The sequence below is a fragment of the Tachysurus vachellii genome, chromosome 9, assembly GCF_030014155.1.
Source record: "Tachysurus vachellii isolate PV-2020 chromosome 9, HZAU_Pvac_v1, whole genome shotgun sequence".
In the NCBI taxonomy this organism is placed as follows: domain Eukaryota; kingdom Metazoa; phylum Chordata; class Actinopteri; order Siluriformes; family Bagridae; genus Tachysurus; species Tachysurus vachellii.
Genome location: NC_083468.1, coordinates 6,670,655 through 6,686,453, shown reverse-complemented (window position 1 = coordinate 6,686,453; position 15,799 = coordinate 6,670,655). Strand labels below are relative to the sequence as shown.

The following is a 15,799-nucleotide window of genomic DNA, read 5'->3' as shown; positions in this document are numbered from 1 at the left end:
CTTTTTAGTGGCACGCCAGAAATCCAAAGCAGGTCTGAAAAAGCTCTTCTTCAGGATGCAAATGCCAAAGGACATACTTTTTTATTCGTATCCTTTTCACCCCTGTGTGCAAAATGTATTGTAAGATTTATTTACAGCTGCTTGTTAATGACAGAGGAATCAGGAACATTTTATAACCTTGTTGGATTTTAATCTCTGGTGATTGCTGAAGGTTAAATCCTGAGCACAGGTTTTTAAATTTGCACATGTCCTGGTTTCATACTACATCCCAAAAAAACAGCCAGTAAATGGACTGGTTTAAAAAAAATTGCTCATGGATGGATGAACTGGCATCCTGTACAGTGTATAATCCTAGTGTGTTCCCAGGATAAGCTCCAGATAAAGAACTTACTGTAGATCTGTAGATAAATAAATAAATACTATAAACATAGTCCCTTTTAATAATTAAGCAGTGTTACGTACATCAGATATCTTAATAAGTGCACTTCCTATCCCAATCCTTTAATCTGTTTGTTAACTGAATACTTTGTAAATAGTTTTTTTTTTTTCTACTGTTATTTATTTTAATGCGACTTTAATCAATGTTCAAACATATACTCCGTCTGCCCAGGGGGGTTTGTGTTTAACTGTGGACCATGAAGCATTTCTTTAACCCACTTCTTTAACTCACCGCTTCATCAGAAATTTTAGAGCAGGTCTGGATGGAGAGCCTGAAGATGACAGGCAGCTTCTGGTCCAGGAACAAAAGGCTTGTCGAGCTCGAGCCCGTCAGTACTCCCTGGAAACAAACCGGCGGAGAAAGTGAGATTTTGTTTCACTCAAAGTGGTTCACTGCAGATCATACTCATTTTTACAGCCCATTTTAAAACAGAATAGTAAAGCTTTCACTGACCAGTGTAACAAAAAGGTTCTTTGAAATAGTAATCTTATAATAAGTAGTATATATATATATATATATATATATATATATATATATATATATATATATATATATATATATATATTACTGTGCAAAAGTTTTAGGCAGGTGTGAAAAAATGCTGTAAACAAAGAATGCTTGCAGAAATATAAATAATGAATGTTTATTTCTGTCAATTTACAAAATGCAAAGTGAGCAAACAAAAGAAAAATCTAAATCATATCAATATTTGGTGTTACTACCTTCTGCCTTCAAACCAGCATGACGTGATGGCACGACCCCCACAGAGCCCTGATCTCAACATCATCGAATGTGTCTGGGATTACATGAAAAGACAGAAGGATGTGAGAAACCCTACATCCACAGAAGATCTGTGGTTAGTTCTCCAAGATGTTTGGAACAACCTACCAGCCGAGTTCCTTCAAAAACGGTGTGCAAGTGTACCTAGAAGAATTGCTGCTGTTTTGAAGGCAAAGGGTGGTGACACCAAATATTGATTTGATTTAGATTTCTCTTTTGTTCATTCACTGCATTTTGTTCATTTTTGAAGGCATTCTTTGTTTACAGCATTTTTTCACACCTGCCTAAAACCTTTGCACAGTACTGTGTGTATATATATATATATATATATTTTTTTTTTTTTTTTTATTCCAACACTCAGATGCTTTCAAAACATGGAGTCTGTCCATGTAAGAGAAGCACACATACATGTCACATACACTGTTATTCAACACTTTGGTTTTTTTACTAGGATTTACTTCCCTGAAATAGATCCTGTAATCAGTAACAGTAAAGTCACTTAGATTAGACATCAGTAATTGGACTACCCACTAACTTAGACAAAAGATACTGAGACAACAATTATTTATGGGTGACACTCTGTGTGTGTGTGTGTGTGTGTTTGTGTTTGTGTTTGAGTGTGTGTGTGTCAATAATCAACAAGATGGTGGTGTGATGTGCACAGTGTGAGCTGGAGATACAGTTACCATCTTTACCAGCAGCATTTTCTCAGTGATTAATGAATAATTAAAGAATGCCAAATAATTTATATAGAATTACATTCTAGTTATATTTAATGTTGTAGAATGTCTGTGAAAGGGATCCTGTTATCACTTACCTTATGGCAGCTAAAAAGTCATTCCTTTTTCATCCTTGTTATTCCCTCTATACCTCTAAAATTTGTTCAGAATTATTAATTTATAACTACGACTACTAATACTATTAATAAAAATTCTTATTCATATTTTTATTATTAGTAGTAGTAGTAGTAGTGGTACTTAAGTATTCCTGTGTCATATTATTTTTTTTATATCTGAGGGGTTTGTAAACAGTATATAGGACTACAAATGAAGATTTTATTTATTATTATTTCTATTATTTAAAAGAATATTAGATTGGATGTAGCTTAGATTGGAGGCTCAAACTCTGGTGCTGATGTTATTCGATTTTCTCCATTTAGTCTCTCTTTGAAAACATTTAAAGAAAATACATAAACACGTACACGTAGCCTCCATGTGTGCCTTTATGATCAGCTGACATTAACATCAGTCATGAAAATACTTCAGAATACTAAGAAAATTCAGTTTAAATGGTGGAGCATCTACCATACAAGGTCCCGTCAATGAGTTGTTACTACAGACCAAATAACATATAAGAGCAAACTAATTAATATAAGCCTGTGATGTGTTTCACAGATGGCACTATTGAGAGAGAGCAGATCTGCTGTTATATAACTAATAACAATCAACAGACTGTGCACTTAAAATAATTCATGCATGTAGACCTTAGTGATGCAACATGATGTAAAGGGTTTTATTTTTGTATAATCGCATGGTCTTGAGTGTGTCATTCTTCTTATACTGTACCACAGCATTTTGCCAAAGATTACAGTGATTTGTTTAAATGTCTGTCTCTTACACATCCACCTCTCAGGGCACTGGAGGACAAGAGGAGGCAGCGGGACATTCAGGAGCAGAGACTGAGAGAGAAAATCCTCCAGAAGCGTAAGCAGAGACTGCAGGAAGCCACAGAGCGTTTTCAGAGGGCTCACCTCCCTTTGTCCCAGAGGACAAGACCAGGTCAGTCTTCTGTAACCTACACTGTCCATTCTGTCCTCAGACAACCAAATTGTTCATTATGGGAATAGTTGAAGGAAATTCCATTTGAGTTTGAAGTGTTCTGTAGAAATAAAACAGTACCTATGCACATTTCATTTTTAGCATCTTGGAAAACACAAGGTACATTTTTCTCTTATCAGCACCAAACATACCTCAAACCCACTGGACCATCTGGGATTGGAGAGAGGAGTTGGAGTAAAATAAATCCAACTAACACTCTTTTGTCTGATTTAAAACCTCAGCGTATGCTGTTTGAATGTTTAGCTTCTAAGTTTGCATATAAATGCACTTTTATCACAATTTTTTTTCTGACAGTTTGATGCCTAGTATTATAGTACTGTAACTTTTAATGTTAAAGCTCCTTTACCAGTTTGCCAGAATAACACTTTCAAAACATTGTGGTATCTCCTGGCTGTGAAAACTGAGTATAATATTATACATAATTTCAGTTTAGTCTAGTCTAGTTTAGTTTTATATATATATATATATATATAAAGTATCTCACAGAAGTGAGAAACCCCTGTAAATATTTTATTATATCTTTTCATGTGACAACACTGAAGAAATGATAATTTGCCACAATGTAATTTAGTGAGTGTACTGAAAAAGTTCTGAAAAAAATTGCCAGGAATCTGAAACTGAGCTGCAGCACTGTGGCCAAGACCCATCAGAATCAGAATCAGAATCCTTCAGGTTTATTGGCCAAGAGACACAAGGAATTCCAGCTGTTGGTGACTCTCAAAAGTACGGACATAAATAACACTATACATTTAGCTTGGACTATACCAGACAAAACAGTCTATACAAGACAAAACAGTCTATACAAACAAAACAATGTGAGTCAATACAGACAGTACAAGTATTAAATATGAATACAGAGTATATGACAGATCAGTAATGTACATAAAGTGTGAGAGTGCATGGTAGTGCAAATAACTGCATTGTGCGTCAGGTACGAAAAAGAGTTTAATTTAGAACTTTTGTACAATATACATCAACAGTAGTGTGTGTAACATACGGCTGATGTGATGACGGACAGTTCTGATAATGCAGTACTTATAGATATGAAGCAGGGAATATAATTATGGTCAGTTGTTAATCAGGGTGATTGTCTGGGGAAAGAAACTGGTCCTGTGTCTGGCAGTTTTGGTAAACAAAGTTCTGTAGTGCCTGAGAGAAGGGACGAGCTGAAAGAGGTTGCGTCCAGGGTGCGAAGGGTCAGTAGTGATTTTTACTTCCCGGTTTCTGGTTCTTCTGTGGTACAAGTCCTGGGGAGTGGGCAGGAGAGCACCAATTATTTTTTCTGCTGTTTTAACTGTGTGTTAAACAGTGGTTTAACAGGACAGGTTCCACTCAGAACATGGTGGTGGAGTGTCGTGGTCTGGGGCTGCATGAGTGCTACTGGCACTGGGGAGCTACAGTTCATCGAGTGAACCATGAATGCCAATATGTACTGTGACATACTGAAACAGAGCATGATCCCCTCCCTTCAGAGACTGGGCTGCACTGCAGTATTACAACATGATAACGACCCCAAACACACCTCCAAAATGACCACTGCCTAGCTAAAGAAGCTGAGGGTAAAGGTGATGGACTGGCCAAGCATGTCTCCAGACCTAAACCCTACTGAGCATCTGTGGGGCATCCTCAAACGGAAGGTGGAGGAGCGCAAGGTCTCTAACATCCACCAGCTCCGTGATGTCTTTATGGAGGAGTGTAAGAGGACTCCAGTGGCAACCTGTGACCCTTTGGTGAACTCCATGTCCAAGAGGGTTAAAGCGGTGCTGGAGAATAATGGTGGCCACACAAAATATTGTCACTTTGGGCCCAATTTGGACATTTTCACTTAGGGGTGTACTCACTTCTGTGGCCAGCGGTTTAAACATTAATGGCTGTGTGTTGAGTTATTTACAAATTTACACTGTTATACAAGCTGTACACTTACTACTTTACATTGTAGCACAGTGTCATTTCTTCAGTGTTGTCACATTTTTTATTTACAAAAATGTGAGGGGTGTACTCTTCTGCGAGATGTAGTATATATACTACGTAGTGTTACTTGTGCATATGACCACCAAACTTGCATAGAATGAATGAGGCAAAAACATTTACAATTTAACTTTTAATATTTGAACAAGTTGTGAATAAAATGTGGCTTTCACTTACAACCAGTTTTGGCTGGATATTTTCAGGTTGATTTGAGGACACATCTACAGTTTCACTATAATTTCTCAGTACTTTCTCTATATCTAATCACACGTTGACAATTGTTTTTGAATGCTGTCCTGAGTTACGAGTGTGCTTTCCTTATTATTATTATTATTATTATTATTATTATTATTATTATTATTATTATTATTATTATTATATCTAGCCTCAAGTACAAGAGCACCTAACTTGGATGAAGCACTCAGTTGTATTCAGGGGGGCCAAACCCCCTACACTCATGGCTCTTCATTCTTTTCTGGCACTTCCACCATCAACAAGTAGGTAGCAGGGTACAGATGCTTTTCTTTTATGTGGTCACCTCAAGAGAATATCATTTATACCTTGTTGTTGCCAGTAAAAAAAAAATATTACTAGAACAAAAATAATCAAATTTTATTGTTACTATTAAAACTTCTCCTTTATGTCAAACCTTTAGTTAGTCCATTGTTGTCTGGTTCATAACTCTGAAAATCTTATTCAAATCTTTTGGAGCTCTTTTTAATAACACTGGTACAACAGAACCAGGTACTCAGCACCTGTCTATTTTTGTATACTAGCTGCAATCCCTCCCCTAAACCCCCAGGGGGCTCCAGCGGTCCTCGGAGCCTGCGCACAGTTTCTGCAGCTCAGGCCTTTGGCAAGCTCATACAGGAGAGAAGCCTGAGTGACTTTAAAACCAGCCAGCCTCTCTTTATGAAACAGCTGCAGGAGAATCTAGTAAAGGCTCAAGAACAAACACAGGTATGTCTGTAAATGATTTTAAGGTTGGAGTTTGAGCGGGATTGAATAAACTCCTACCTATTGTTTTTGCTATTCACTAAAGATATTTGGGTTTGAGTGCAAAAGATTTCTATGAGATGTTAGATCACTGTTTCAGCATCATTTCCTATTTACATCTAGATGTATTAAACAACTTGGCACCTTGGTGGAAAACCACCCAATTTGTAGGTGAGGAAAAGTATCTAGGAACAGACCGTTTTTTATTCATTGAAAGTAAATAACTCTTAATATTAGGTTTCATATCTTTTACTTGCAATAACTACATGGCCCACCAACATCATCAATCTTGTGTATTCTTCTTTAGTGATGTATTTCCAGGCTTGTGTCACAAATGCTATCATTTGGGTAAAGGTCTGTTGATTGGCATGGGCAGTCTTAAACCTTATAATTTGTTACTCTGTTGATGTCCTTCGTTCTCTTGGCAGTGTGTTTTGGGTCACTGTCTACATGATTAAGTTCCTCCTAATTAGACTGGATGCATTTTTATGTAAATTGGAAGACAACGTTTTTTTTGTACACTTCTGAATTCATTCTGTTGCAACCATCACGAGTTACATCATAGATAAAGATCATTGATCCTTTTCTAGAAGCTACCATGCAAGTACAAGCCATGACACTACCACCACCATGTTTCACAGGCGAGCTTGTACGTTTGGATAATAAGCAGATCGTTTCTTTCTCCACAGTTTAACCTTTCCATCACATTAGTAGAAATGAATCTTGGTTTCAGAACTTTTGTGGCTTATCTCTGTACTTCTTTGCAAATTACAGTCTGGTCTTGCAATTCCTACTGTTTGAGTGCATTTTGTTGTTTGACCTCAATACTATACTTACTAAATGATCTTTGAATAATGGTTTGTGATGCCTTCAGCCCTGCCCTTCGGAAGTTGTTGGTGATCTCACTGACTGTTGGTTTTGGGTTTTTCATCACAATTCTCACAATGTTTTTGTCATGAACTGCTGTTCTTCTCCTTCAACAACTAGTTAAGTGTCTGGTTGTTAGTACACCAGTGATTTCTTCATTACATTCCAAATTGTAGTTTTGGCTATGACCAGTGTCTCTGCAATATCAATGATAAATGGCTTGTTTTTCTCCCATTGACAGCTCTCTGGTCTTCATGTTTCCTTTTAAACAACAAATGCAGTCCTCATAGTTAACAAACCCAGTGTTCAAACCAAGAGGAGACGTTCAAAGCTATTAATTGTTTGATTCCAAACAAATTATCTGACAGGATACACCTGTTCAAGAGGAAACACCAGTCACACATTCAGATATTTACTGATCGCTTGAAATGTGATAAATGGGTTCAATCAAAACATGTTCTAAGTTGGTTAACCTACCTAGATATAAATATCAGGAAATTAAAGCTGAAATTAAGATCTATTACCTCAAGTTTATCTTTACTGTATAGCAATACAAATGATCTGGTCTTGCTTTATAAAATTGTGGGGAAGGGGGGTGGAATTTTAGCAGTATGTTTTGACATCAAGTGTTAATAATCTCTCACAGTAAACCCTGAACAAATAGAACAATATCAGTTATGTGTAATACTGATGTTGGTGTGTGTTGAGGAGAGTGTGTGGGTGTTAGAAGGGAGACACCTGTGGGTGTGTGCTAAGGGGTGTGGATTTTTCTTAACAACTGGTTAAAAAGAAATGACACTTCCATTCTAGCCTTGAGCTCCACCTGCAATAGCGAGCTGGAACATCGTCTGAACAAGCACAAGGGCCCCATAAACAATCCTTCAAAACACACACACGGTGGAATGTTACCTGTGCTGGGTAGAATCCAGCCCATAATCACATAATTCAAACCAGGACCAAAAAAAAACACTAATCGTGTTTGGATGAAAGGAGCGTTTTTGCTTTCCGGAAAGTAAGACATTCTGAAGAAATCAGTGCCGTATATATTAAAGTCTGACCTAACCCCGAATGTGACTTTTATTATCAACTGTCTGTAAATATTATTCCATTGAAAACCAACTCCTGGGATTTCCAGAAAGTTTCATGAACTCTGACCTACCTGTCATTTTGTATATAATTACTAGTTACGCCAAAAGCTCTTCGTCTATCTCACTTAGCTTATTTCTGGGTTTCATAATATTACGCACAGAGATACTGAATGTAAAATAATCAGCTTCCATTCCTGTCTCCAGTTTTTTCTTTCTGCCTTGTAAAATTATAGCAGTGCACCTTATGATTTGTGGTAGAACACCTTTACCACGTTTTATTATATTTTGTCTCTCAGCCGCATTGAAGGCTCTAAATTACAGTTAACAGATACACATCCACTTAATACACATACACTTGTCAGGTGTATGTGTCAGGTGGTCAGGAAGATAAAGATATTTAGTAATAACAGAATTGTGTGTTATGCTTCAAAGGTGTTTGCTTGGCATCAAAATCACAACTGGTCAAATAGTGAATGAAACTATGAAAATTATGTCAGTTTAAAAGTAAACACCCACATAGCACTTTTTGGCACTTATTTGTAATATTGCATTCAGCATTTCTTATCCTGTAACTCTTCCAAATTGGCGAACTATTTCCTATTTTTCCTGACATATCAGGAAAGATGCCATCACTGCATCATCCATATAAGTTCTGGAAACCAAGAGGGTCATGGTAAACTTTTAACGTCTGTCTTTTAGTGCTTTTCAAACCATGAATTTGCTTAATGGCTGTTGGAGGATATACACAAATTTAATTTTCAAACTTTAAAGCAAATATTTTCTATGTAAATTTTAAGCAAATTTTACTGTTATCATCCAAACACTACAGGGAATACAAATTATAGTTGTACATATATACTTACCCAGTTATGTGGGTGATATACACATCCATATGTAGATTAATATCTTGCTTTATTGATTTTAGGACCACATTGTCACTCAAATTCGCCATGCAGAAAGTCTGTTGAGCCTGGACAGTTTGGAGAAAGATGTTCCACAACATGGCCCTGGCAGTAAAACTGACAGCCTGGATCCACCAGAGGTCCATGACACCAGAATACTATCAATGCAGAGGCAGCAAAACTACGCAAATCCACCATCTAACCCCTGTCCACCAAAGAGCTTCCTGGAGAAGGCAATAAGTCAGCAGGTTCTGCCTAGTTCTTCCAGTTCTTCATCACCTTCACCTGTGGAAGATGAAACATTTCATGAGGTCCAGAGTGTCCAGCATTTCTTAAAAGAAGTAGAGCAGTGCAATATAACAGGCCTGTCCAAGATGTCCAAAATCCAAACTACACTTCCCTGCCAAATGCAGGTGCTTGCAGGTGCTTCTGGACATACAGCTCAGCAGCATGGAAAAACCACTCAGGAAAGCATATTGTGGGACAAAAGCACGGTAGCAGCCCCCTGCAAAATTCAGACAGTCTCAGATACCATACCTCTGGACTACTCAAGCGTGGATCAACGGTCCAACAATGGTGCTGGTGAGTTCTCGAAATGCACTAAGCATAAGTCAGAGATGCAAGCTCCCCAGACCGCCGGCAGATGTTTATACAGCGGTGCTTCTGATCTGAACAAAGTCTCTCCCAGTTTGGAGAACTCAGTCTCACAGCCAATAGAAACGGAGAATTTGAGAAATATTGAAAAATATAAGACAGCAGATAATCCAAACTTAACAGATGAAAACAGTGATAGCAGACTGGCAAAGGACATTTTGCCTAGTTCTTCCAAACTGATAAAGGGGCCAGATGAATCACTTTTGGACTCTTTGACCAACCATATTGACCTCAAGAGCCGCAAAGTCCGATTTCTGAAAGGAATTCTTAAAAATTGTATAGCGGACGGAGATGCCAATTTTAGTTACACCCAAGGCCATTTTGCTTTCAGCAAACAAGTGGCCATAGCTGTTAGGGACAGTCTGGAGCTCACTCGGTCTAAAGGCTCTGACAACGAGAGCAACAAGTGCATTAAGAAGAAACTTCGCTGGTTAGATGAGGTGCATATTGATGGAGGAGGAAATAAGGACATATTGACAAAAAACTTAAGCAAGCTGGCAGAAACTAAAAGCAGATTAACTCAACAAGCTCAACAGCCTTTAGTGAATCAGCAGCAGGGATCATATCTTTTAAGATATATGAACATACCTGCAGATATATCAAAGAACAATATGACTTCCTCTAGTCCAGGTGAGCCCAACTCAACCAAACAAGCATGGTCAGATGTTGGGTGTCAGAAGGAAAAGCAGCAGGAACTGACAGGGGAATCCAGAGCAGAAAAAGCAGCTTCCTGTGCTGCTGGAATGGCTCCCCAACAGGCACACTCAGGCAAAACTGGCATAGGCACTATTTCATCCCATGCCCGGAGGGGTATCATTATCAGGTCACAATCTTCCAGTCAGATTCAGCATGTGAGCAGAACCCAAGGGAAGGTCCTGGTGCCTCGGCCTCCTCCAAGACCTGAGGTAACCACCAAAACAGGCAACAACGATGAATGTTCCCAAGAAAAAGCATGTTTGGCAGCGGAGCACATTCTATATAAGGACTATCCAGAAGTTCAGCCTGCACCTCAGAGCAACATTCTCAAAACAGATGATGGCACTATATTGGCCCCAGGTCAACATTACTATGCCTGCATGTATGAGACCATGTCTAAAGGTAACTACAACCTGTGCCAATCAGAGGGGCAGGTAGGCAGCACCACTAACTGCTTTCAGAAAGGTATTTTGGATCGTACACCAACTGATGAGGAGATTTCCCTGCTCTGGAATGGAGTGCGTACTGCTCTAGCCAGCAAAGATGGTAAGAACTGCATCATTTTAAAATTTCATTTACAATAAGATATGATTTTTTTTTTTAGTTATTGCACAGGCATCACTTTGTAATTTATTTTTATTCATTAAAGTTTAGTTAATCTAAAACTGTATAGCTGAATTTTATGAGCACTGACTCGTGAAGGAAAGACAAGTGTTGCACACTTTTTTGTTTAGTTGCTTAAAAATTGGTATCTTATCCTACATTTTTGATATATTCCACATTCCAGCAACATAATACAATACTCACAGGCTACCAAACTGCTGCATGTCCATGAGTTTTCATTGCACCTTGTCATATAGTCAAACAGGAGTCTGTTGTAAGAACTGAGCTCTCTTTGTGTGTTGGCAAGTTCAGCAGCTTTGCTCGAGATTCTTTGGGGGTATTTTTCTAGAGTTTTTGCAACTGGCTTTTTTTGTAGAGTTGTATCAGTAGTGTCTGTTTGCTTTGGCTCCCTGTAAAAAACTGCACCACTTACGGGATAACTGTCTCGCTGAAATGAATCCACACGATGATAGAACTGTTATTTATTCTGGTTCTTTTATTTTGTTATATTAAATGTAATAAGTTATGCGAAGTTTATATTTCCAGTTTCTTTCTTTTACTTCTCCCTGCCTGACACTGTCCACTTAGGTGACTCTCGAAGCTTGCAGACTCACAATGGACCATTGTCTGCTTTGCCTCAAACTCATGCCAATTTGTCCCATGTTACTATCAAGGGTGATAGCCTGTTCAGTGGTGTCAAGGCAGTTGCAAGAATGGGTGGCTTTTTCCTGTCATCTAACCATGGTAAGCAGCTAAAGGCACAAACATAAGATGTTAATTAATTTGCCAAAGCCATCCTTTAATTAATCTGTTATGATTCATAGTGCATTATGCATTGTCCAGCTTTTAGAAACTCAGTGACAAGCTTTATATTCTCCAGCTGAAGTACATCATAAGTTGTTTATTTTTGATATTAATTTTGGAATGTTGGAAGCTATTTTTGGGACTTTTGAATATAACTTGCTGCCCCTGAGCTTTTCTCAGAGGTGAAAGAATCTTAGACGTGTCTTTAGTGTGTGGTGGAAAGAGTACATTTTACTCTGTATTTCCATTTTCGTGTTGTCACAATCAGCAAGAAGTCCAGTGCGACGACCTGCTCTGGAGAATAATATGGTGAAAAACAGAACTCCAGCATTAGGTTACAGGAAACCCCCTGTTCTTTACTTTTGAATATAACTTGCTGCCCCTGAGCTTTTCTTATAGGTGAAAGAATCTTAGACATGTCTTTAGTGTGTGATGGAAAGAGTCTACTTTTCTTTGTATTTCCATTTTTGTGTTGCGGCAACCAGCAAGAAGTCCAGTGCGACGACCTGCTCTGGAGAATGATATGGTGAAAAACAGAACTCCAGCATTAGGTTACAGGAAACCCCCTGTTCTTTATCAGGTACATCAATATGTTTATGTATATAAACACATGCCGTCATCCTCATGCCATTGGCCAGAACTGTGCTTTTTTAGTTACATAATCAGGTGTGTTCTACCGTGTGTAAGCCTATTATTGGAGAACCTTGTTTAACAGTGATAATAGACATCTCATACTAGAATAGACCAAATAGGGTTTGGTTCAGGGTTCACTCAGGACAAGGAATCCCTGTTGAACTGGATTGTAAGTGACAATTCATTTTAACCGTCTATGTTTAGTCTGGACTAATGCACAATGGTTATGTCTACAAGTCACACTGTTTGTGAATCTTACATATATATTTTGGTTGTAGGCTATAGTGCCAATAACTGCAAGCAAAACTGACCAGATGGTGCATGATCAAGGTATTGCTCAAGATTCGGTTACAGCTAAACAATAAGTACAATCCAGATAATACACAATTCTTTACATTGTAAATATTAGAGCCTCAACTTTCTCACTGTCTTCTCTGTCAGTTTCTGAGGCGATAGACGGTGATGAGCAGGTCGCTTTCCACTCAGCTCATTTCCAAAGAGCTGCTGAGGTCCTGCAGTCACAGCGAGGCCTCAGTGCTCTCTCCCTGGAGGAACAGAAACTCCTGCAATCACTTGATAGGCTCAACCAACGCCTGCAGTGTAAGCTTCATCTTTCAAGTTCAGAGCTTGTCAGAACAGGCATCACTTATAATTACACCTTACATGCCATACTCAGTTGTATTCAGAATAGTACGTATAGCCAAACTAATTATCAGATGATAGCATGAAAAGCCCAACTGACAGCTCCATAATGATCATATTGACAGTCGAGACACAGGTTACTACACAGGGGCATTACTATAATTACCACATTTTTACCATAGGAGTAACACCTTTTAAGAACAATGGTGTGTTTTTTTTTTCCCACCAAATGATTTTTTTTGGTCAATTGTGGTCCGTTTTTAGTTCAATTAATCATTATAGTTCCTGCTCCAGAGTAGGTACTAGGAGGTTTGCTGAAATTCTGAACAATGCTGGTTGGTCAAACATAAGTACATTTATCTGTGCATTAAAATTTTGGATGATAATTTTGGATGATGTCGGAGTCACTTGCTATTTTGCGTAACGCTTACTTTTCCTGCAGTCTAGAACACATAAATCTTGTTTATCACCTTATTTCTTTAATTCCTAGAAACGTACCCGAACTTCAGTGTAAACATATCTGTTACTATGAACATGTAGTTCATGTCAAATTTAAAAGTAAGATATTTATGAGCTTCCAGCTGCACATTTACATCAAACCGGTCGTAAGCTTAATATTTTCTGTAAGCTCTGACTTGAGAGTGTTTGACGTCACGGTATAAATAAAGCATTATGTCTTTCTATAGAAACATGTAGTTCTCTGAGCCCCAGAAAACACAGCTCCATGTAGAATCACCAAGTTGGATGTCATAATTACTCTCAGTTTGACATTGATTTGGCTTGAGTATTTCAAATATAAATATTATATTTTTGCGTATCATACAGATATATAGTATTTTCCGATTTGCGTGTATGGCAACTGACAGCACCTATAAAACGTTTTCAGTGCACCACAGTGAATAATTTTCAAAGGACCTGTAGATTTGTTTATTTGTTATTTAGCTGTTATAGTTCTTAGTTAAGGACTGTTTTTTAATGAGCAGATGTGCAAGATGTGGCTGCAAGGAACCCAGGACTGAAAGGCATCGTTGCCTTGGACCCGGCATATGTGAGTATTACAAACCTTTTCAACTGCCAAGGTTCCTAGCTTATCTCAAACCGTTCCATACTTTTCCACCGCAAAAGAACTTTTGGTACCAGTAGCAAAATGTTGCAGGTCTAGAATCAAGAACCAGTAAAATAATCATTTTGGTATGACAACAACTATTAATTTATTTACAGTACTTCATTAATCTTGATCAGTCAACGGTCTCCATAAGAAATAATTAACACTGTAATTATCTATGTATAATTTTCAACAGGTGTTAACAGAAAGTTGGTGTTAATTAGTAAACTATAGAGGTGTAACCATATGTAATACATCATTTATAATGAACAGAAAATGCAATAATTAAAACATATAGACAAATACATATATGAACAGAATGCACACTCATTTTTTTAATGGTGTTTTTTGACTGTGATTAGTCTAGAGATGTACATCAGGGACATGAGCATTTTATGAGAACAAAAAACATATTCATTAACATGAACACGCAGCCCTGCCACACCCTTTGTTACTGAATAGTCAGGGTCACGGTGCTTTAAATTATGTGAGTAGTTCATTTATATTTTTGAATGATAGAACCGCACAAGCAGGTTTAACAGTAGAGACCAATTATGAAGTAGAACGATGTAGCAGAGTTGGATGAACCAGAATTTAGAGACAGATTGCACACATCATGCTGACACAGCTGGTTTTACTACGTCTGGTTTTTTCACTGCTTCCGGGGGGTGGGTGTGTGTGTGTGTGTGTGTGGGGGGGGGGGGGGTTTGAATTCTGTAATTCTGTATTCGTTTCAAATACAGCTGAGGACACAAATAGTATAAGGAGCACTAAATAGATACAGATAGTCATCATGTTCTTTAACTACATAAAGTATCTTAAAAGGTTAATAAAAAATGTAGAGAATTGTGTTTCCTTCTCATTGTAGTGTGATATAACCTTCTCTCTCTCTCTCTCTCTCTCTCTCTCTCTCTCTCTCTCTCTTACTCACTCCTGCAGAACCAGTCTCCCCAGCCTGGCGAGCGTACACGTGCCACCCTGCACAGGTACCATAGTGGCCCAGCTGACAGCCGCACCCACCCTCACAGACGCTACTGACTTCACCTCCATACAGACGCCCTTCTATCCCAGCGTGTCCCTTTTAATCCTTACTGACAAGCACTTTATCACTTTTACACTCACTTGAAACCAGCAGGTAGTCAGTATTACACCACAGACAACCTTTTCAGATTTTTTATTTTTTTTTGAAAAGACTTTTTTGTTCTATTTCTGAAATAAAAAAAAAAGTCTGACATATTTGCGATGTAAAGTGGTGTGAAAAAGTGTGTGCCCTCTTCCTGATTTTTGATTTTTTTTTTGCACGTTTGTCACACTTTAATGTTTCAGATCATCAAACAAATTTAAATATTAGTCAGAGATAACATACTTAAACACAACATGCAGTTTTTAAATAAAGGTTTTTATTATTAGGGGAAAACAAAATCCAAACCCACATGGCCCTGTGTGAAAAAGTGATTCCCCTTAAACCTAATACCTGGTTTTGAGACCCTTAGCAGCAAGAACTGTAATCAAGCGTTTGCTATAACTTGCAATGAGTCTGTTACAGCGCTGTGGAGGAAATTTGGTCCACTCATCTTTGCAGAATTGTTGTAATTCAGCCTCATTGGAGGGTTTTCGAGCATGAACCACCTTTTTAAGGTCATGCCACAGCATCTTAATAGGGTTCAGGTCAGGACTTTGACTAGGCCACTCCAAAAGCTTCATTTTGTTTTTCTTCAGCCATTCAGAGGTGGACTTGCTGGTGTGTTTTGGATCATTGTCCTGCTGCAGAACCCAAGTTCTCA

General features: G+C 38.1%; 1 protein-coding gene across 1 annotated transcript; it reads left to right on the top strand.

The window, feature by feature from the left end:
* cep126 (centrosomal protein 126) lies at nt 1–15,334 on the top strand. The gene is made up of 12 exons (XM_060878585.1): nt 1–87; nt 682–801; nt 2,852–2,997; nt 5,411–5,522; nt 5,802–5,985; nt 8,902–10,774; nt 11,420–11,575; nt 12,121–12,215; nt 12,547–12,598; nt 12,710–12,868; nt 13,894–13,958; nt 14,955–15,334. The coding sequence occupies exons 1-12, from the start codon at nt 56–58 to the stop codon at nt 15,051–15,053; spliced, it is 3,093 nt and encodes a 1,030-aa protein (XP_060734568.1). The 5' UTR covers nt 1–55; the 3' UTR covers nt 15,054–15,334.
* The last annotated feature ends 465 nt before the right edge of the window (nt 15,335–15,799 follow it).

Excerpts from the sequence above, each read along its gene's own strand:
- cep126 (XM_060878585.1), top strand. The coding sequence starts at position 56 with ATGCAAATGCCAAAGGACATACTTTTTTATTC. Across the intron at positions 802-2,851 it reads GAAACAAACCGGCGGAGAAA|GGCACTGGAGGACAAGAGGA; the intron begins GTGAGATTTTGT and ends TCCACCTCTCAG. Across the intron at positions 2,998-5,410 it reads GTCCCAGAGGACAAGACCAG|CCTCAAGTACAAGAGCACCT; the intron begins GTCAGTCTTCTG and ends TATTATATCTAG.